The sequence below is a fragment of the Sinohyriopsis cumingii genome, chromosome 3 (genome assembly GCF_028554795.1).
Source record: "Sinohyriopsis cumingii isolate HCF-2022 chromosome 3, ASM2855479v2, whole genome shotgun sequence".
NCBI classification, from domain to species: Eukaryota; Metazoa; Mollusca; class Bivalvia; order Unionida; family Unionidae; genus Sinohyriopsis; species Sinohyriopsis cumingii.
In genome coordinates, this window is record NC_142963.1 from 83,273,142 (window position 1) to 83,295,732 (window position 22,591).

At 36.3% G+C, this 22,591-nt stretch overlaps 1 protein-coding gene and 1 long non-coding RNA gene across 2 annotated transcripts in view; one reads left to right on the plus strand and one right to left on the minus strand.

The window, feature by feature from the left end:
- The window catches only part of LOC149803209 (cholesterol transporter ABCA5-like), a 120,621-nt gene extending 107,462 nt beyond the window's left edge, over positions 1-13,159 (minus strand). Inside the window, exons 1-2 of the mRNA XM_089952835.1 lie at positions 12,953-13,159; positions 5,006-5,134 (exon numbers count right to left, since the gene is read on the minus strand). Coding sequence (XP_089808961.1) covers positions 5,006-5,095 — 90 coding nt within the window. The 5' untranslated portion in view covers positions 5,096-5,134; positions 12,953-13,159. The remainder of the gene's footprint in view (positions 1-5,005; positions 5,135-12,952) is intronic.
- A 2,067-nt stretch (positions 13,160-15,226) lies between these two features.
- On the plus strand, positions 15,227-22,591 carry LOC149803210 (uncharacterized). Its single transcript, XR_016420155.1, has 3 exons — positions 15,227-15,609; positions 17,981-18,038; positions 22,281-22,591. It is a non-coding gene; the product is annotated as an uncharacterized LOC149803210 (long non-coding RNA).

The window sequence follows — 22,591 nt, forward strand, 5'->3', positions numbered from 1 at the left end:
AACTAGTGATGCCAGGCAGTGCCAAGGGGTGGTAATGGGCAAGAGTTATTGCCCTTTGTCTTTTGAAATAGAAAAAGATGATTTTTCATCTTTAGTAGGGCCGGATTCGTAAGGTAGCATGCTAATATTCCTAAACCAATGTGAACGTGTTTGAAGGAAAAAGAGATTTTCTTTTCAAATATTCTTTCTGATAGTGAAACAATCAAAATAATTTATAAGAAAATAATTTTACTGCACTGATTATTTTATATTAAAAATTGAAATTTGAAATGAACATTTTAAAGTCAATGTGCTCAGAAAAGGCTGAGGCACCCTTGGAAAAGGTTATATAATCTAAGTCAGTGTTACTTTTACATCTGTTCTAACAGTGAATCCTATGTCTGGTTTGCTATAAGACAGGAGACAAAAATTGGAAACCATTTAAAACATTGTATTTGCAAACATCACAAACCCAGGCCTTATACTCTCAAATCCTTTTGAGCAAGAAGCTAAAAATTCCAAAAGCTTCAACAGAAGGTAATCTTGAAACTATATTTAATACAAGTAACATAATTTTTAAGTTTGGGGTGGGAAGACTGTCCCATTGTCTTGCCCACAGTGAAAAACTATGTTTGTTTGGGGTGGGGGAATGCCCAATGGGCTTACTCAAGGTGCAACACTGCATGCTTGTTTGGGATGGGGAGAATGCTCCATGGGTTTGCTCTTTGGGTTGGGGAATGACCCATCAGATTGCTCAAGGTGCAACACTGCATGCTTGTTTAGGGTGGGAGAATGTCCCATGGGCTTGCTCAAGGTGCAACAGTGCATGTTTGTTTGGGATGAGAGAATGTCCCCTAGACTTGCTCAAATTGCAACACCACATGTTTGCTAAAGGAACAACACTGCATGTTTGTTTGGGGTGTGAGAACTGTGCCATGGGCTTGCTCAAGGTACAACACTGTATGTTTGTTTGTGGTGGGAGAATGCTCCATGGGCTTGCTCAAGTCTCATTGGCTTGCTCAAGATGCAACACTGCACGACTGTTTTGGGGTGGAGGAATGTACCATTGGCTTTCTCAAGGCACAACAGTGCATGTTTGGGGTGGGGGGATGTTCCATGGGCCTGCTCAAGCTACAACACTGCATGTTTTTTTGGGGTGGGAGAATGCACCATTGGCTTTCTCAAGGTATAACAGTGCATATTTAGGGTGTTGGAATATTCCATGGGCTTGCTCAAGGTACAACGCTGTGTGTTTCTTTGGGGTGAGAGAATGCCTCATGGGCTTGCTTTAGAATAAAGCCAGAATCACAGAACATTTAGATTTTTTAAACTTCAATTTCTGTACCAGATGGCCAAATTTCAATGATGTTTGTGCAGCTTCAGTATCAAAACATGTCAATGGCATTTTGAGCCAGATCTGCCACTACTTTCTGTACTAGTCTGGCTGATTATAGCCTGTACAGGCATTTTGAGCCAGATCTGAGATCTGCCACTACCTTCTGTACTAGTCTGGCTGATTTTAGTCTGTACTGGCATTTTAAGCCACATCTGAGATCCACCACTACTTTCTGTACTAGTCCGGCTGATTATGGCCTTACTTGCATTTTAAGCCACATCTGAGATCTGCCACTACTTTCTGCACTAGTCTGGCTGATTATGGCCTGTACTAGTATTTTGAGCCAGGTCTGAGATCTGCCACTACTTTCTGTACTAGTCTGGCTGATTATAGTCTGTACTAGCATTCTGAGCCAGATCTGAGATCTGCCACTACTTTCTGTACTAGTCTGGCTGATTATAGTCTGTGCTAGCATTCTGAGCCAGGTCTGAGATCTGCCACTACTTTCTGCACTAGTTTGGCTGATTATGGTCTGTATTGGCATTTTTGAGCCATATCTGAGATCTGCCACTACTTTCTGTACTAGTCTGGATGATTACAGCCTGTACTGGTATTTTAAGCCACATCTGAGACCTGTCCCTAATTTCTACACTAGTGTGGCTGATTATGGTCTGTACTGGCATTTTGAGCCAAATCTGAGATCTGCCACTACTTTCTGTACTAGTCTGGCTGATTATGGTCTGTATTGGCATTTCAAGCCAGATCTGAGATCTGCCACTACTTTCTGTACTAGTCTGGCTGATTATGGTCTGTACTGGCATTTTAAGCTAGATCTGAGATCTGCCACTACTTTCTGTACTAGTCTGGCTGATTATGGTCTGTACTGGCATTGTGCGCCAGATCTGACATTTGCCACTACTTTCTGCACTAGTCTGGCTGTTGCCACTAGTTTCTGCACTAGTCTGGCTGATTATGGTTTGTATTGGCATTTTAAGCCAGATTTGAGATCTGTCACTACTTTCTGTACTAGTCTGGCTGATTATGGTCTGTACTGGCATTTTGAGCCAGATCTGAGATCTGCCACTACTTTCTGTACTAGTCTGGCTGATTATGGTCTGTACTAGCACTTTGAGCCAGATCTGAGATCTGCCACTACTTTCTGTACTAGTCTGGCTGATTGTGGCCTGTACTGGTATTTTGAGCCAGATCTGAGATCTGCCACTACTTTCTGTACTAGTCTGGCTGATTATGGTCAGTACTGGCATTTTGAGCCAGATTTGACATTTGCCACTACTTTCTGCACTAGTCTGGCTGATTATGGTTTGTATTGGCATTTGAAGCCAAATCTGAGATCTGCCACTAATTTCTGCACTAGTCTGGCTGATTATGGTCTGTACTGGCATTCTGAGCCAGATCTGAGATCTGCCACTACTTTCTGCACTAGTCTGGCTGATTATGGTCTGTACTGGCATTTTGAGCCAGATCTGACATTTGCCGCTACTTTCTGCACTAGTCTGGCTGATTATAGTCTGTACTGGCATTTTGAGCCAGATCTGAGATCTGCCACTACTTTCTGCACTAGTCTGGCTGATTATGGTCTGTACTGGCATTTTAAGCCAGAGCTGAGATCTGCCACTACTTTCTGTACTAATCTGGCTGATTAAAGTCTGTACCAAGTAGAATTCAGCCTCCAACACTTTACCAATTTGGTAATAGCATTACAAGATACCTTCACTACCATAGCATTGCTGATGGAGGAAACATGCACATAAAACATGTTCTCATGTCTAACATTGCACTAGATGATCAAAATCACACTTCTTACTATACTAACTTTTTAACAAGAATGACCCACAGGGTGTTCCATGTCCTCTCAAAGTTTATTGCAAGATGTACCATAACATTTGAAGCCTGCAGACTGTGATGGTCTGTATGTAGATGCCATATTTCTTTTGTCTTCAGCCCTTCTCATCCCAATGTGGGTATGTGAGAAAGCTTGTCAGTAGCTTCTCGTGGGTCAGTGGTTCTTTCTGGGGATTTCCTGGGTTCTTCCTCCACCATTAATAATGGCTGCCATGTATAGCCTATCATGTGCTGAAAAATGGCGTTAAGCCCTACAACAACAACAACAACAACAAAGCCCTTCTCATCCAAGCTGGATATTTGGATGAGGCAGAAGAGCTGCTGGGAAAAGGTAAAGTCAAAGAACTGGAAGGGGTTTCTTCTTCCAGAATTGCAAATTGAACTGATTGTGTACAAAAAATGCATGGTACTATTTAATGGGAAAATAATTATCTGAAAGTCTGTCATACATCTATTGGTGATTATGACAGGATATGATTCTATGATACTCTGACAATTCTATCACAGTCTGTTTCAAACATTTGACAAAATGCTATGTTAAATATGTTCCATAACTCCATAAAAAAATGGACAGAAAACATGATGCTATACAATGATCCTGGTTGGAAAAATAACATTAAATACATGTTCTATAGAACCCAGTGTGACTCACTTGCGTGCTTGTGGTATAACCTTTGTTTGTAACTTTCATTAAAAAAATCACAAAAAACATAAAAACTGTTGACCAAAATGCAATAAATTTTGTCTGTTTAAGTGAGACAAACAAGACAGGAACTTCTTGTATTACCTAAATACCTAAAGTAATATTATTGCAAAGTTTCAGTTGAATACAGCCACTGATGAGTAAGATACGTGACTTTCGAAAGAGTTAACACAAAACTAAACAAAGTTGAAACATGTTTTCTGTTTAAGCAGGCAAGACGATAAATCCTAGCGTAATTGTGTATAAGCTTTAGACCATAGTAACAGTATTTTAAAGGATCAGTTGAATGCAGTGACAAAAATATGTAACTTTCAAAAACATTAAATGCAAACTTCAACATTGTTTACCATAATACTTGAATCAACAGGTGAGACAAGCAAAACAGGAACTCCTAACATAACACAATAAACTTTAGACAGGTAGTGATAATATAAAAAGTCTGACTTGAATGCATTAACTAATGTAAAAGATAAGCAACTTTAAAAACATAGAAGGAAACCTTTAACATTGTGTTGCTGCTTTCATTAATACTGCTGGAAAAGTGACTACCATATCTCACCCTGCTTTTGCATGTGGGACCAACATTCTGCATGTGCAACTCAAGATTCTATGAGCTACTGAAAAATAACTATTTTTCCATCATTTTTCACATTAAATCTAAGAATACTTTACATAAAATTGTACTTGCAAAGCAAAATTTTAAAAATGTATGCAGCCCGAGTGTAAAGGGATTTTCCAAAACTCTGACACGATGCATAATTCAACTGGTTGCAAGCAGATGAAAACAAGTGTGTAGAATATTAGAAAAAAGAAATATGAAGTTTTAAATTAAAAAATCATTTGACTGAAAATACCAAACCATAAAATTTTAAAAATGTAAGCAGCCTGAGTGTAAAGGGATTTTCCGAAACTCTGACACGATGCATACTTCAAGTGGTTGCAAGCAGATGAAAACAAGTGTGTAGAATATTATAAAAAAGAATTATGAAGTTTTCAATTAAAAATTCATTTGACTGAAAATACCAAACCATAAAAATGCCCAAAAACAAAAGCTATAAGCCAATAAATGAACATTTTAGTAAGACAGATAGATTTTAACTTAGGTAGAAACACTGCCGCTGTACTTGAATGGTTTCTTTCTTGTTTCTTTTCTTCAAAAGGAAATTCTTCCAAACCAGTGCCTTAAACTGGCACCAGAAAGAAGACATGGTCATGATTGGGGGAAAATGGTGACTTCAGCTAAACCAATCTATCTGAAAAGAGAAAAATATCTATTTACTGAATGATGTTTACATAATAAACATTTTTTTATCACAAATTTTGCAACTATCCCATAATTTCCATAATGAGAATATGCTGTCTGATATTAATTCAATTTTTTTGAAGATGAAGCTCTTGGTCTGAATTTAATCAGAATGGGCAACAAAGATAGCAAATAACAATTCAACAAAGAGGGATGGTACATACCTAAAATACAATTTTTTGGTGGTAAATTATTGTGTTTCTTTTTTTTTCTTTCTGCAATTTGGTCCATATGAATCTTGAAAACAAGTTTATTCAGCCCTTTTTATGTGAAATGTCCATACATTATGAACAATGAAAACTTTTCAATCAGCAATAAAAAGCAGTCAGAATGCATTAAATCTGATTTTTTTATTAAAACTTATATGTATTAATATATCAAATTAATTAAAGAATACATGTATTTATAACTTTAATTTAGTTAAAGCTTATGTGTATTAATTTAACAATTTAAGGATGAGTCAAGTGACCATTTGTCATAAAAAGCATATTAACTTATCAATTTAAGACAGAATCAGTCAATTAACAAAAACAAATCCTACAGAAATAATGGTCTTTGTAACATTACATAGTATCTTTATAACTACATGTACACGGCATTTCCGCATGTTTTGTTTCACCTTGCAAAGAAATTCAATACCTCTAACAATGTTGTTACACACAATATCAGATCCTATCCCAAAACAACTCTCTTCATTTCAAATTTTAACAATCATATACAAATAGGAGTTTGTAATTATTTGCCAAAGTAAACTGATGAATGAGCCAACAAAAGGCATGTCCTGTTCCAAAACTAAGGATCAAAGTCTAACATCATTCAAAGCAACAAATAAGAAAAAATGTTTAAACACCAATGTTTTTAGTAGACAAGAATATATACATGGCAGCCATACATGTTTTTGCCATATTCTGTATACTGGATGGCTGAGTACATCTGCCTAGTTTCTATATTAAAGGCAGCTGTGTATGTAATTTGTGATTCAACTACCAAAGCAAATGGTAGTGAAAATCCAGTTCTAGAGGGATCGGGATTGATAGAGAGTCTCTGTGATTTCCAAGATGGAGGAACTGTAGAGCATGCATATGGAGACATCTAAGGAACCAATCAGCAATGGCATTCAAGGTTCCAAGTACAGAAAGTTAAAGGCAAGTTGATAACAGGGTTAAGCTCACAGCAGGAGATCCATGATTATATCTACCCAATTCAGAAGAACCCAGACCACATTGGTTAATGAGGACATTCATCCTCACATGAACAAAGTTATAAGATGGAACTTGCAGTGTGTAGAAAAAAATCAGGATGTGCAAGTGAGTATCTTGAAGGTCAGTGGAGATGGCTCAATCAAATGGATGAAGAGCATTCTGGATTAAAGAGGCTGTCTCCATCTTGAAGGATTTCTCCAAGAGAAACTGGTTGAGCGGGGAGAGATCTAGTATGATTCAAAATTTCCTGTGTTTCCTGGTGACCAGGAAGACTGGGTAGTAGGAGGGAGACTGGTCATTCAAGACCCTCTCAACTGCCCCTTTCTACAATGGGGGGTGTACATCTTCCCTCAGTTAGACCAGATTGGAATGGGGAAAAAATAGGGGTCCCTGATGGTGGGGGTTGTTCCTGAAATTGGAGACAATAACCCTCATTACAATGGAGAGGACCCATCCACTGCCCATGATTCTTCACCAAGCTCCTGAGAAGAAGCCTCGGCAAGCACCTACTGGGAAGAAAGGGATGCACAGCAGGAGAGGGGTTAATTTCCTAGGGCTGTCCCTCTTCCTGCAGTAGGAAAGGAAGGAGGGTAAAGAACTTCCTCTTGGATCTGCGGCAACCAGGACACCATGGACCTGTCTGATGAGTGAGGAGGTCTAGCAGGAATTTGGGGACTGGGCTGGGGTTAAGCCAGCTTGAAAAATGTTGCAGATGGCCCCTGAGGGCAATTTGCCTAATCTCATTTCCTGATCAACTGCAATGGAGTGGAGATGAAAGCCTCACTGTTGGTGATCCAGCAAGTCTAGAGAATCCACAGTAGGAGTGAGGCCCCCAAGAGGGTCTCTGCTTCTAGAGGAGCAGCCCTTTGAAGGACTTTACTGTGGTTAAGCAAGACCTTTGATGAGTCAAATGCAACATTTAAGCGGATGTGCAGAAAGTCCACTGATAATGCAATAGCAACAGTGAGTGCGTGCCAAGATGTCTGGCCACAGCATCGAGTATGCATTGTAATGCAGGTGCATTCAAAGAGGCCTCTCTCAGCATACCAAAGGATGTAGCTGAGAATATGTCAGCATGTGAAGCTAAGGTGACAGGTAACCAGGTTTTCTGCTCCATGGCATCAATTCCTTTGATGGGAAGGCATGCCCAGGTTCCCATAGAAATACCCACTTTGGCTGCATGGGCATCCAAATGAGGTTGATATGCCACTTTCGGGAATGTACCCAGTAGAAAGAAGAAATAAGGGGTTTCAACATTAAGGGAGGAAAAGAATATCCTCTACATAGTCAAACTATATTCTGGCCTTGTTAAAACCTCCATGATATTTCCTCAATCATGGACAAATGTGGGAGAAGTAAGAGGTCTAGTTGAGTTGGTACCCTGGAAATCTTTTCCAAAATGGAAAGGTTCTTTCTGGGCTGTGTGCATGATGGTTTGGGGCACAAGTCTAGGGGTAACAAATGGTAAACCTCATGTTCACCTTATCAAAGGACCAGAACTCTTCTTCCTCATCCATCTGAGATGAATGGGTGGCTGAAAGAATGTGGCAATGACACAGATTTTTTCTAGAACTTGTTAGAGTCAATGAAGATAGAGAATGCATCATCATAGTCAAGGATGCTCCGAGTTGGAGAATGGGTGGCATAACTATGTCCTTTGATGGAAGGGGTATAGGAGCACTCTGTGCCATGGCCAATGTTTCATCATGAGTTACATAGCACAGACAATAACATCTGTCTATCCTAGATGATGTAACACCTTTAGCCTACTGAAAAGAAGCCAAATGGTCAGGAGGAGATGGTGGGATGCAAGCTGCAGCATCACTTCTTCTGTGAGAGCAAGGTCCACTATGGCATTCAAGGTTCTGAGTATGGAAAGTTAAAGGCAAGTAGATAACGGGGTTAAGCTCACAGCAGGAGATCCGGGATTATATCTACCCAATTCAGAAAAACCCAGACCACATTGGTTAATGAGGACCACATGAACAAAGTTATAAGATGGAACTTGCAGTGTGTAGAAAAAAATCAGTATGTACAAGTGAGTATCTTGAAGGTCAATGGAGATGGCTCAATCAAATGGATGAAGAGCATTCTAGATTAAGTATGATTCAAAATTTCCTGTGTTTCATGGTGACCAGGAAGATTGGGTAGTAGCGGGGAGACAGGTCATTCAAGACCATCTCAACTACCACTTTCTACAAAGGGGTGTGTACCTCTTCCCTCAACTAGACCAGACTGGACTGGGGAAAAAATTGGGGTCCCTGATAGTGGGGGTCTAGAAGCACTCTGTGCTATGGCCCCTGGTTCATCATGAGTTACAGAGCAGAGACAATAACATCTGTCTACCCTAGATGATGTAACACCTTTAGCCTCTGAGAAGAAGCCACCTGGTCAGGAGATGGTGGGACGCAAGCTGCATCGCTTCAACTGTGAGAGCAAGGTCCACTAACCTATGGCTGCATAAAGGACTAAGGACCCTGAGATGGAAGGCTCCATATCCCATAAGGGTTCATGTGATCCCAGTCCCTAGTCTGAGTCCTATGTATGGATTGCAAATCCTGCACAGGGTTGGATGGTATAAGGGTGGAAAGTTGGAAGATTGGCACTTGCCCTGTCCCTGTACCATGAGGCTGATGAGTGATAAACAAAGACCTTGTCTTCAGCTGATTTATCACTGTGTGCATCATGTGTTTGGTGTTTTGCCTCCCTATCAGTAGGGTGCAACACATTAACACATTGATAGAAGCATGATATGTATTGTGGTGCTATATCTCACTGAAGGGCAGGGATAAACCCCCTGATGTGGCGCTCAACTCCCTAAAGGGATGGCACAGCCACATGGTTGCAGTGCTCCACCTCCTTCAAGGAAGGGGGCATCCTGCTATCATGGTGCTCTACATCCCTAATGGAGGTATGCAACCTGCTATAATGAGAGGGTGCAACCTGCTGTCGCATTGCTCTACCTCCTCAAAGGGAGGTAACAACCTGCTATCTGAGGCATGCATGCTTAAAGACATGAGAAGCATTCGTCATCTCCCTACAGGGGGATGTCAATCATATTCTTAAATGTCTGGACCCTCCTTCTGGAGGGGCTTCAAAAGCTGCCAAAGATGTTTGTTCCAACATGTGAGACCTGGAACAGATTCTAGAAAATTCAGAAAAAAGGGGAGGAAATGTTCCTCCAGCCTTGATATAAAACCATAATTTGCAAAAAGTGCAACTGTTTTTCTGTGTGGACTTTGAGCACTTATGTAGTCTGTATGATATCCCAATGTCCCTTTTTGTGGCCACACTGCCATGCTGACTGTTCTGACAGTCCTGTAATAAAAAATTAATGAATGTCATCTGAAAGTACTTGTTGTTGCCTTGAAACTCACCTGGTTGAATGCAGAGTTCTAACGTGTACACTAAGAACACTATGATGTTGTGGCGAAACTCATGTGAAAAGAACAGAGGAACCAATGTCCTCAATGTTAGGCAGAGTCTATTGTTATTTTCCTTAGAACACAAGGACTTGCCTGTACCAAGTCATTTTTTTATATATGTAAGGAATGTGTGTCTACCTAAAAGATGGAACATGAGGTAACTTCAGAAACCCTTTAAAGAAGTAAGTTCTAAAAGAGAAAAGGCTATAATATGGTTTCTTATAAAATGGAGCAGACAGTTGTTACACTGAGTCTAATTAGTAACTGTCAAAGACTGCTTATTTGCAATAAGATGCTACAGGCTAATTTCTCTGGGGATAGTTTTGGCAGACATCTTGTAACACAGTAGGGCATCCTTGAAAATGATGATAGGCAATATCTACCTTCTGTCCAGACCATGAGACATACAGAGTGGTGTGCAAAAGATCATTCAGACTTTTCTCCATTCTGTGGGAGGATGTATTCACATCAAATGGACGGTGGGTATTTGGCACAAAAATAGGTTAGCTATGCAATAGCGGCAGGATAAGTAATGGCTGCTATTAAACATAGAATTATCCCCCTGAATATCTGTTGTTGCTGTTGTTGTTGTAGGGTTTAACGCCATTTTTCAGCACATGATAGGCTATACATGGCGGCCAGTATTAATGGTGGAGGAAGAACTTGGCCACTCGGGCCCCCCCCCCCGAGTATCTACTGTAAGCCTGAATTATGTCCATACAATTCTGTAGTTGAGGACATGTTCGATATTTGCTGTAAGAGGCCACACTAATCCACATGTCTGCTTCTCAGCATCTAATAAAGTAATCACAGTACATATTACAAGCCCCTCTAAGTGTAAGTTTCTTTAATTTTCATCTTGACACACTAAACACCTATGATTTAGTACATGTATTATGCTTTCCACTAGTATGTTGAGGTAATTACCACTCACTGTAGAGAAGCTGGCAGCTGCTTCTGTTGGTTAATTTTTACTAAAGGACTATGCAAGTTTATATAATCAAACCAATCACAAATTGCTGTTCTGGATACTACACTTAATGTTTGGTAACGAAAATCACAAATGAAATGTTAAGAGTTCCCTGACAGTTCAGATAAAGATTAACTGCACTGGATTAATAATAATGTGAACCCTGATGATGTAACTGGGATAAATGCAAAACATGTCTCTTGTCAAAGGTGGCAAACTACTATAAAGCTGATGGACCCATCAAAATAAGAATTTTTGTTCTTGATCTCAAATAGATGAAATCTGTGTGTAAACTGTGTGACACTTTCCATCAGCATGACTGATAGTGAGTTACTAGTGTTGTGTGCAATTAGGACTAACTATATGTATATGACAAAACTGGTGAAAAATGTTGTCTACAGAACTGTACTAATTTACAAGACAACCAGAAAACTGTGCTGGGCATCGATATTTTTTAAGCTGGTTGCCACAGGACAACCATTGACTGAACAATATTTTAATGGAAAACATTCCAGTCCATTTAATCTTTGCTTTGTTATTCAACAGTTCTGTTTTCTTCATTCTGTATACTAAGCCCCTTTCAAGTGTCATAAATCGTCATCTGGTGTCTCACCAATTTTGTGCTGATAACTCTCGAATATGATGTTAAGTCATGAATGACATGTAACTAGCTGCTGAGGTTGATAAGAATGAAGCCATTCTGATCACCTCAAAAAGATTTTCTCATTTCCATCTTTTACCTCAAAACAAGTATCAGCAACACCAGTTTTAAATTCACACAATCAGTATGAAACCTATGTGTTACTCTTGACAGTTCTCTCTCACTGCAACAACATGTCACAAACACATGTATTGCTGCAGATCTGTTGCTGAAACTTGTCAGGTCCATTCGCAACTTTTTTTCTGTTAATGCCCCTAAAACACTTGTGTGATCCTTAATACTTTCTAGACTTAACAACTGTAGTTCTCTTCTATCTGCTTTGTTTCAATACCTAGAAAAGGAAACTTCAAAAACTTCAAAACACTGCTGCACTGATCATCCTTAGAATACCAAAAACTCGGATCACTATCCCCATTACTACATGCATGTCATTTTCATAGCTTTGGACAAGTACATAAACATTTTATGTGTGTGTGTGTGTGATTTGGATTCTTAACATAGCCTTAACAATTTTATGATCATATCACTAAGATGTCTGCAGTGTGGCAGTTTATAGTGATGTCTAGCACTGGTGCATCATATCACAGCCATACGGCATCATGTCCCAACCAGTCACATTATCCTGATACCAGGCCAACAGGTCCTAACACTAATCTCTTAATGTTGAGTGCCTAGTGAGGCAGCTGTTAGTACCATTTTCATAAGTCTTTGGTACGACTTGTATTTGTTGTCTGAAAATTTTATTATCACTGCAGATAAGTAATGATATTTATCAGACCAGAATAAACTGTTTACTACTTGCATGTATGACATGGACAAGTACATAAACATTCTAAAAATTAAATGATAAATTTGGATATAAAATATTTCAGATATAACATTCCAAAAATCACAGTCCACTGTGAAATGTTATAAATCACTTAGAATAACATTCTTCATGTTGCATGAATGTGTTTCACATTAACTTAATCAATTAAATGTCAAATGGTATGGGCAAAATGAATATCCAAATTTGAGAGCATATATAACTATAATCTTCTGTTTACAACTGCCCTGCAAGTAAGATGACATTAAGATACATTATTACTGGTTATAAATACTGGTTTTAAATAAGAAACCTTGGTTTTATCACAAACATATCTTTGAAAAATTTGACAAAACTTTACCATTAACTCTTAAAGCTATTTGTTATAATTTTCTAATGTAAAAAGAATCAAAGTAGTCGTTTTTAAAATAAAAAAAAATATCTGCACAGTTTAGTAATTAAAACAATTTATTCCAGGTATCACAATGTATAACCAAAGTGGTATGACGAACTTTAAACCCTTGCAAATGCATCAATTTCACTCAGCCCCTGTATTCAAAGTTACAGTCTCATAAATTAGCCCCCAACCTATATAGACAAGACAGAATTTGGAGGGGATGATTTGTCGGACTTTGACATGGCAGGCTGACAATTTATCAATAAAATACAGTAGAGATAAGCCTTATCATAAGGTTGTTGTCTTACATCCATGCGTAAAGCTTCAAGTCGAGAGATGGTGGAGAAAAAAAACTCGTAGAAAGGTCTAGAGACAACCTTTCTCAAATTTCTTGTCAGTCACTAGAAAGTGTTAAGAATAAACCATCAACTGTATGCAGGATGTTTCACACCTTTTCCGGTGTTAAGCGTCCTTGCACCTGTCCTGTATTAGGAAGTGAAAACACTCGAGCCTGTTTTTTTTTGTTTACTCTCCACTGTTCCGGTTTTCATGTTTGATATATCGATAGTTCCAGGACTACGCGCATAGTCGGTCCATTTTCGTTCTCGGCCAGGAAAGAACTCGGCTTGGCCCGGGAGGTAGATATTTCGACTACAGGTGCTCGGCGCGAGCTTGATGTTAAGAAAAAAAAAAAAATAATAATAATAATCTAAAGGAAAAAAATCATACAGAGTGACAAAGATACTTTAGATTACCCCGATGACCCGTTCTGACATAGGACCCTCATTATCATAATATATGAGATAATATAATAATATATATTATGATAGTGAGGGTCCTATGTCAGAACGGGTCATCGGGGTAATCTAAGGTATTTTTGTCACTCTGTATGATTTTTTTTCCTTTAGATGATTGGTTTTTTTTTTCTTTCTTAACATCAAGCTCGCGTCTAGTACTAATATTAGTACCCTTACTCGTACCTCGTGGACAAGGTACTAACATGAGCATATACATGTTAATGGCGCTCTTTTAGCCTAATAATAACACTTTAAACATATTCCTTGCATACAATTCAATAAATTGAGTAGTCCTCTTATTTAATACTGGAAGTATCGAAAATCATTGTAGAAATAGTTGTAAAATCTCGTTTACCTTTTTTAGCCGATATTTTCGTTTAGATCGTCCGCCATATTATTTCAAATAATGATTACTTCCGTTGTCAGCCTCGTTTGTTTGTGTGCCATATGGACATAGTACACAATTAATTTTACTATATGTTCTCTACATTTGTTTCTCAGTACTGACCTTTCCACTGTGTGACAATCAATGCAAATCATATGTTAATCTAAAATACCTTCAAAGATGACTTCACGGTGAAGTTCTTGTCAAAGGTTGACCTGCTCTTTTTTTAGATGCTGAACTGTCAACACATCACCATGTAAACAGAACACACATTTCACTTCCGGAGCATCACCAAGGCCTTATTACTCACTGTGCACTGTCGCCGAAATACACACATACAACAACACCCTGAGCTCATATTATAAAGAATAAACAGTTACCTTTAAATCCCTACCAAAACTGCATAAATAAAACTCTTCTATCACCACCAAAATGAGAGAGGAAAAAATGTTCTAAAAATAGACTAGAACTACCTGAACTGGAAGTATTAATTGTGATGTAATTCCATATAAAGACATTGACGCCTTATTTGGAAATGTAAACAAATCGTAGTAAAAATTTGGCGCCGTTTGGGTCAGAAATTTTGCGCATTAAAAGTAAATACGGTTTATCGGCAACTTTGAAATTCACCAAGAAGCGATTATTCGCACTTGATTGATAATAATATAGCGTAGAATATCGAAAGTATGGCCTGACAAGCCTTACGTAGAAAAGGGGTCACGGCGAGAGTCTCGCGTTATCTGTCATGGCGGACAGTATAAGGTCAGAGTAACCATGCTAATTTATTTTATCGCGTAAGGGCTTAGTAAATTCAAATTAAGCCAAACTTCTTTCACAAGATGATTATACTTATGTAGTTGATTTCTACACTGTTTGTTTTTCTGACTTTAGTGATGATATTTTTTGCTCCATTACATGATATGGGATCAGTTCGTAGCCTCAACCACAACAAATCAACTTGAGGCTACGACATCGTAGCTAGCTCGCGTCGAGCACCTGTGATTTCGACCCCCAAAATAATTCCCAAAACATTTCGACCCCAGCCACGAGACAATCCGACTCCAGTTCGTGCATTTTTAAAACAATAATTAGCATATTGCTAAAGGTAATTCCCACTAACCACACCAATATTCTTTTGATGTCTGCAATTAAAGAAGATGGCAACACACCTCTAAGTCGCCGAAAAAGAATGCCAACAGTTAATTATAATTCAAGTCATTTTTATTAAGTTAATGAATGCACGCTAATTTGAATGAAAAGAAATCAAATTTACCACACACTAAATCTGTATTAAAAATCTGAATTTTTTAAAGCAGTATTTGGCACACTGCTAATGGTCATTCCCACTATATAATCACACGGTTATTCATTGATGTCTGCAATCAAAACAATCCGCTAAATCGCCGAAAAAGATGTAAACAGTTAATTATAATTAAAATCACTTTAATTAAGTTAATGCACGTTAAATTGAATGAAAAGAAAACGGTATGAAAATTAAATGTACCACACTCTGTAAATTTGTATAAAAGAGCCAAAAAGTTTCATTATGTGCCAATTTTTATCCTAAGCTTTAATAAGGTGTTTGGTAAAATTGTGCAACTTTTGGATTAATTTATAGTACAGTTTATATTGTGACATTTCGATCGGATATATTTTGTTATAATACTAACTGAACTGTGCTAATTGTGACAATGGTGCTTTTACCTCCATTAAAATGCCATAGGCATGTCAGGCATCACCAGCTTGCTTTGCAGGAAATGGCAGCATCGCATCTGCAATACAAGTAAGTGTAATGTCTTGGCAGCCATCACCACCAAAATTACATTTAATAATCGAATGATGTAGCATGAAATCAAATGATTTAACCCTGCAAATGAAAAGTCCAGATTCCAAATGATGTGGTGTCACATGAAATGATTTAAAGAACAAAAACCAAATGATGAATTTAGATTCCAAATGACATGGTATTAATGAAATGATTTAACACAAGAAATAAAGTGATGAATTCAGATTCTAAATGATGTTGTGTGACATGAAATGATTGAACCCCAAAAATGAAATAATGAATTCAGATTCCAAATAACATGGTATTAAATGAAATGAGTTAGTATGAAATTAAATGATTTCAAGAGCAAAACGGAATGATGAAATCTGCTTCCAAACGAACTGGTATTAAATAAATTGATGTAGTCTAAAATGATAGTGTCAGCATGCCCAAATTTATAAACTAGAGAAGTATGTTCAACATTAGGTTGAGATTTTTGCAGACGAAGCTTGGACAGCCAATGTGTTTCTGTTCTTATGATATAAACAAGAATTATATCTTCCAATCAGCATAAAGTGATTTGATTCACATTAACGAATGTGCATGCGTTCTTTAACATTTCTCTGCCTTCTACTGCATGAGCTTCCAATTAAGGCTTCAACAAACCTAGCTCTATCAGTTAAGGAGATTAATTTTTTTTATATCTCAAATGATAAATAGTAATTACCATGTTTGATTACCTGACATAGCATATGCACATTAAACTAACAAGTTGTTTCTCTCTACATTACTGGATTACGTACATATGTATTATTTGTCGAAGTTCTATATGTAACAATTCTTGGTTTTTTGCCAATGAATTCCAGTTTGCAGCGGCATATTACTGTGGGTTTTTAAAAAAAAGTTCTCTTTGAAAGAAATGAATACGTGAATAATAAACAGGTGCCTACTTTTGAGTGTTTTGTGATGAAAATGAGCATAGATATGCTTGATTAAACCCAAATTTAACAATGATATATAAATATACCAAGGAAAGGTGTCATTGATAGATTTCATCAGAGAATGTAAAAAAAGACCCATAAAAAAGTATCATAAAAGTGTACTAAGTGATAACACATTAACCCTTGGAGTAAAGACAGTTTCGGATACACTCTTTCTCTCTCATCAACTTAGAACGATTTATTATTGTTATTATTATTTATTATTAATATTATTATTATTTATATGGTAGCTTCTAACTTGTCAGTACTGACTCAGTTTAAAATCAATTAATAACAGGGCTGACTCTAAATATCTAATCCCGTTAGTTTCACATGCCTCAACAAATCTCATATGTTGGTCATTTCTTGGTAAAAGTACATAAAAGGAATAGTCTTTGGGTATATTTTAAAAGTGTATGATCAGTAAATGGTAATAATAATATACGACTAAATGCATATTAGAAGTAACATTGATAGAGACTATGGTCATTAGAATATATATATTTTTGGAAGTGATCATTAACATGGAAGTTTATTAAAGCATTTTTATCACAAATGTGATCAATATTGACACTAGTCTTGTGCAAACAGCATTTGTGCAACAAGTTGAAGCAGTTGGAATAATAGTCAAAGTATTCCTTTTGTAGTTTATATTTCTGTCGCATCCTTTTTATCAGCTATAACTGTATTATTTTATCTCCAAATATACTGAACCTAATACCGAAATAATAACTTTGTATTTTTTGTAATTGTCTAGTTTAACTGAATCAGTAGTTAAATAATTTCATTCTTCAACAGTTTTCCACCTAAATATTACTTTGCCATGTTTACATTTTTTCATGTATAAAAATGAAGATAGAACTTTTATAGTCATATATAATTACGAAGACATCCAAACTTGCATGATAGCACCTTCCATTTTCCATAAATGGCTCTATAGTTTGGGGGCTTGAGACTTCACACTTCATGGCCTCGCAAAATCTATTTTTTTTTTCTTGTCAAAAGTAAGTATACAAAAATTTGTCTAGCCAGCTCTCTAGAAAAATTGACTGAATCGGCAGTCGCTGAGCCAACATCCTCATTTACTGAACCAGCTTGAAATGATATTTTGTATCATGTTACTCAATTCACTAAGTTAGAACACAGGAGGGATATTTGCATTACTTTTATACAATGTTAAACGTATTGCTGTATTTAAGCAACAATCACAGTTTTTATTAAAATGATAAGGATTTAAATTTTTAAAAAATGTGTTTTGTAAATCTTCACTGAAAACTTAATTTTCACATTTATATTAAGTATATCAATTTGTGTAAATCATTTATCCGGTATGCTTAACATATTGATTACCAATAAAAAATAAAATAGTATGACTTTTTCTTTTACATATTACAATTTTTCCTTCGAAGTTGGAATTCCATTCCTTGGTATACTGCACAGTATTTGATCACATGGATCCTTAATGAGGTATGAATAGCACATGCCATTAAATATCTTGGTGTTTCTTAAACCTTAATTGTATACTATAGTATATCTTTTCAGGGTTATATTGATCTGTTAAAAGAGTGATACTCCCTATAATACTAGAACTGCAACATATTTTGCTTCTTTTAATTATATATCATAAACAAATGAACTTCTTTAAACATTAGCATTGTTGATGTTAACTCCTGTTTAAATCGTCACTGTTATGCATGCAGCGACACGTGCTTCTTTTGTGTGTAAAATTTGAATGGTTGACGCATGGACTTCATTGTATTTGCCTGATCTTGCTTATGGAATATCAATGTCACTAACAATATTGCATTATTATATGAACAATCGTAAACACAATAAATTAAGTTGGCTTCGAATTGTCTTGGGGTTGAAATGTCCGAGAGCCCTTGGGCCTACTCAGATCTGAACATAACATATGGTACTTTGCCTTTCTGTCCACAATTTATATTTGGATGTAGGCCTAATGTTCTTTGTTCAATGGTCATTTAATTTTTTTTAATTCTCTGTACCTCTCTTTCAACGATCATTTATTTTGCAATAGAAATATAGTCAACAAAAATTAAAATGCCAGATTAACAAAATTATATACTGCATAAACAATATTTTGAAACTTATTATGCCACCGCTTTTAATTATTACTTGTGTTGAGGGTCAGAAATAAATGTCTACTCTACTACTTGTGATTGTAAATTGTGTTAGCGTAAAATTTTTATCAGCAGTAATTATTTTCCAGTATTCTGAATTTAAAACAGATCTTTCTTTGTAGGGCCACATTGTTGATTGAGTTAAATAAATATTATGTTTGTTTTAGTTTTTTTGTTTTTAAAAAAGGTAAGTAGAGAGACAATGCAAACATTTAAATATCTTATATATTTAATTTTTGGTATACATTTTGCATCTTTCTTTGTCTTGCCCTGTCTTACTCCTCCTCTTAATACTAACCATAATTAAATATTATTTATATAAATGTATTATGAGCAGTAAATATTCGACTTCCACTATTCTTTACCCAGTTTAGTTCCCGTGAAAGTCCACAGAATAAACAATTTTCATCTAGAAGATTTTTGACGACATTTATGGTGCTGAGCATTCAACAATCAGGACTGAATTGATTCGATTAAGATATATTAGTATTAATATGTAGAACAAGTAATATTTAATTTAATATGAATAAATACGCCTACATGACTATGCTGATATATACCTCCAGGAGTAAACAGTTGACAAGAAAAATCAAAACATGCGATATCTGTACTTTTTATTTCAGTGATCAATACATAAATTAGTCACTAAATCAGTCATATTAGACATACTAATCATGAAAACTCAACACAATGGTCAGTATCTATGGATGCATTGATATAATAACTTGGGGGGGGGGGCAATTAGATTAATGCAGAGTAAATTTTCAGTTGAAATTGACATAAACATAACAACAATAATAATCATCATGATCATCATTAGCAGAAAGAGGTACAAGTAGCAACATTACAAGATGCTTAGAAAAGATGCAAGAGGCAAAATTATATAAAAAAAAACAACTGTCAACAACAATAACAACATGACAACCTGAAGAAGCAAGAAGACAAGGAAGAGAGGCTGTCAGTGACTGATGGCATTTATTACAATTATTGTTACAAAAATCTTTTGGTTTCATTCATATTAATATAGATATGGCAATAAAGCACTATCAGAACAGTACATTCATTTCCTACAATAAGTTGTCATCATTTTACTGATGATTTAATCCCCCCCCCCCAGCAGCAAAGGAGGTGAACAGACCTTTTGCTGAAACGTCACCCTCCCTACCCCCAACCCCATTTCATTGGAAGTAGTAAAGGCTAGATGACAATGGTGATAAAATAAATGAGTTGAGATCATTTGTGAAGGAAGAACTACTGGTATAAATTAAAATACATTAGGGAGGAAAGAATTAAACATATTGGGTTTTATTGATTGGTTTTTACTTTTGGAGAAGATTTGAATACTGCACTGACTCTGAAGGAAGTCTCTTGCTGGAGAAATGTAGCAAGAGGTCCCACCCAGTCACATTATCCTGACACCAGGCCAGCCAGTCCTAACACTAACCTCTTAATGCTGAGTGCCTAGTGAGGCAGCTGTTAGTACCATTTTTATGTCTTTGGTATGACTCAGCCGGGGTTAGAACCTGCAACCTCCTGCATCCATAATGTTGCAGGTGACATGAATTGGATTTCAGTAGTAAATATTCATTTGACAAAGAAAAATCTTTATTCTTGGATTTATGGAGCTTATAAATCCTAGTGGTCAAGTACAAGTACTGATTTATACTGGTGTTAAATTTTTATTTAATTAATTGTTTGTACTTCTACCATGTGTTTCATATAATCATTTAATTTGTCTAAATAATGTTTGTCACACTAAAAGTTCTATTACCATGGCAACCATTCTGATACAAATAATAATAAGAGCAATAAATGCAATAAAACTATTGTTTTATTGTGAGCTGCTACACAATATCAAACAATTCTAACAATAATGCATGTACAGTGAATAAAATTCATACATCATGAATTGATAGCGTTGTGAATCATTATAAATCAAACAAATGTTACATGACTGTGACGAAGAACTGAAGAATATGGCAGAAGTGTGAATGTGACAAGCAGAAAAATCCAAAAGCCTGAACATTTTAGGTACCAAGTTTTGAAAACAAAGTCTGCAGAATAATTATTCAATTATCATAAACAAAAGCATTTTTTGGAAGCTTCCAGCTTTGTACAAATTTGTATCCAACATTCAGCATTGTCTTTAATTGCTCCATTAAATGATGATTTAGAAATCTGATAATTAGACTCTTCTGAAGATATATCAATACATAGCTAGATATACAATTTTATTTAAATCTAGCAGTAATGAAAGAAATAAGTGTGTAAAATGGTGTGGAAGCAATAATCAGGAGCCAAAACTGTCAAGTGATGGTGCAGATGAAACACTGAAGAATCAAATTATGTCATGGTGTCATCAACATTACAATGGAGTTATTGCAGGACAAAGATGGTCGGTGGGATAACACAATCAGGGGACATAACTCAAATAAAAAAGATGATGTTGCATGCTAAACATGTACATAAGCAACAGTGACAATAAAACTCAGCTTAGGTCTCCTTACAATTTTTTTCTGACAATTAGGTGTTGTAAATTCGTCTAAATGATGTAAAAAAAACCTCACAATTCAACTCAGCTGAGGACTCGTTAATATCAATGAGCATAACAAATCTGGCTCACATCCAATTAAAATTAGTTGAGTTATTTAGCAAAGATGAGAGTGAACAGAGGCTATAATACCAAATAAATAATAGCACATCCAATTAAAATTACATGTTGTGTTATATAGCAGAGATGAAAGTAAATGAGAGCTATAATACCAATAAATAATAGCACTGAATGCTGGTAATCGGCTCATCTGGGGTCATATCAATATTAAGCTGTCAACCACCGATTTGGTTGAAATGACAATTGAAGTTTTGTTGTGAGGATAGTGTTAACTTTGTTAATAGATGACGGAGAATGCTGACAATCAATCTCAACTGAAGCCTCATTGCTATAAAGTTGTCTATATAATTTAATTGAGATTCAATAATAAAGAGAGTAATTATGCAGGAATGAAAGGGGTGGGTAAGACATTGACGAAACTGATAAACTTGATCAATTTTCAATAAATATCAAGCTGCCTTCCAGTTTGGTTGAAATCCAGTAATAATTAAGGGAATTAATGTGCAGAAGCAAAAGTTGGTTGGTCTGCCAACCAGGGGCTATAACTCAACTAAATGATGATGAAGAAAGGGGACAATCAAACTCTTCCAAGGCCTTACCAACCTCAAGCTGCATACTACACTTGGTTTTAATGCACAAATAATGAAGGGTGTTATTTATGCAGAAATGAAAGTGCATTTTCGGACAATCAGTGGTTATAACTCCACTGAACAAACACTGGTTATGACTCCACTAAATAAAGACACAACACTGACAAAATTAAATCAACCAAGGTCTTGTCAATATCAAGCAGCAATCCAAATTTGTTTGAAATCCAATGATCAAGGAATTTGTTTATTAAAAAGACAGTGGATGGTTCTCATAAATATCTTGCTGGATATCAGTTATGGTCAAAATCCGAGCTGGTTATGAAATATGGTTGAAATCTAATAATAATTAAGGAATTTCTTTTTTCAGAAACAAAAATGGACGAGTCTGACAATCAATGGATGTACATCCACTAAATGATGATGCAGAATGCTGACAATCAACCTGCTACATCTCTATGGTCTTAAACCAAGTAACCAAAAAAAGAGCAGAAACCAACAAGTTTTGTACAGTTCAACAAATAATTTATTTCCCTAGAATATGAAGTGAAAATTTAAAAAGAACATATGGTATTGTGAATTAAATCTTAAATGGTCTTAAAAATTCTATCACAATCCAAATGTTATGAAGTTCCAACTGAATCCCAGTGGTATTCCAAATAAATTCCAATATTAAATGTG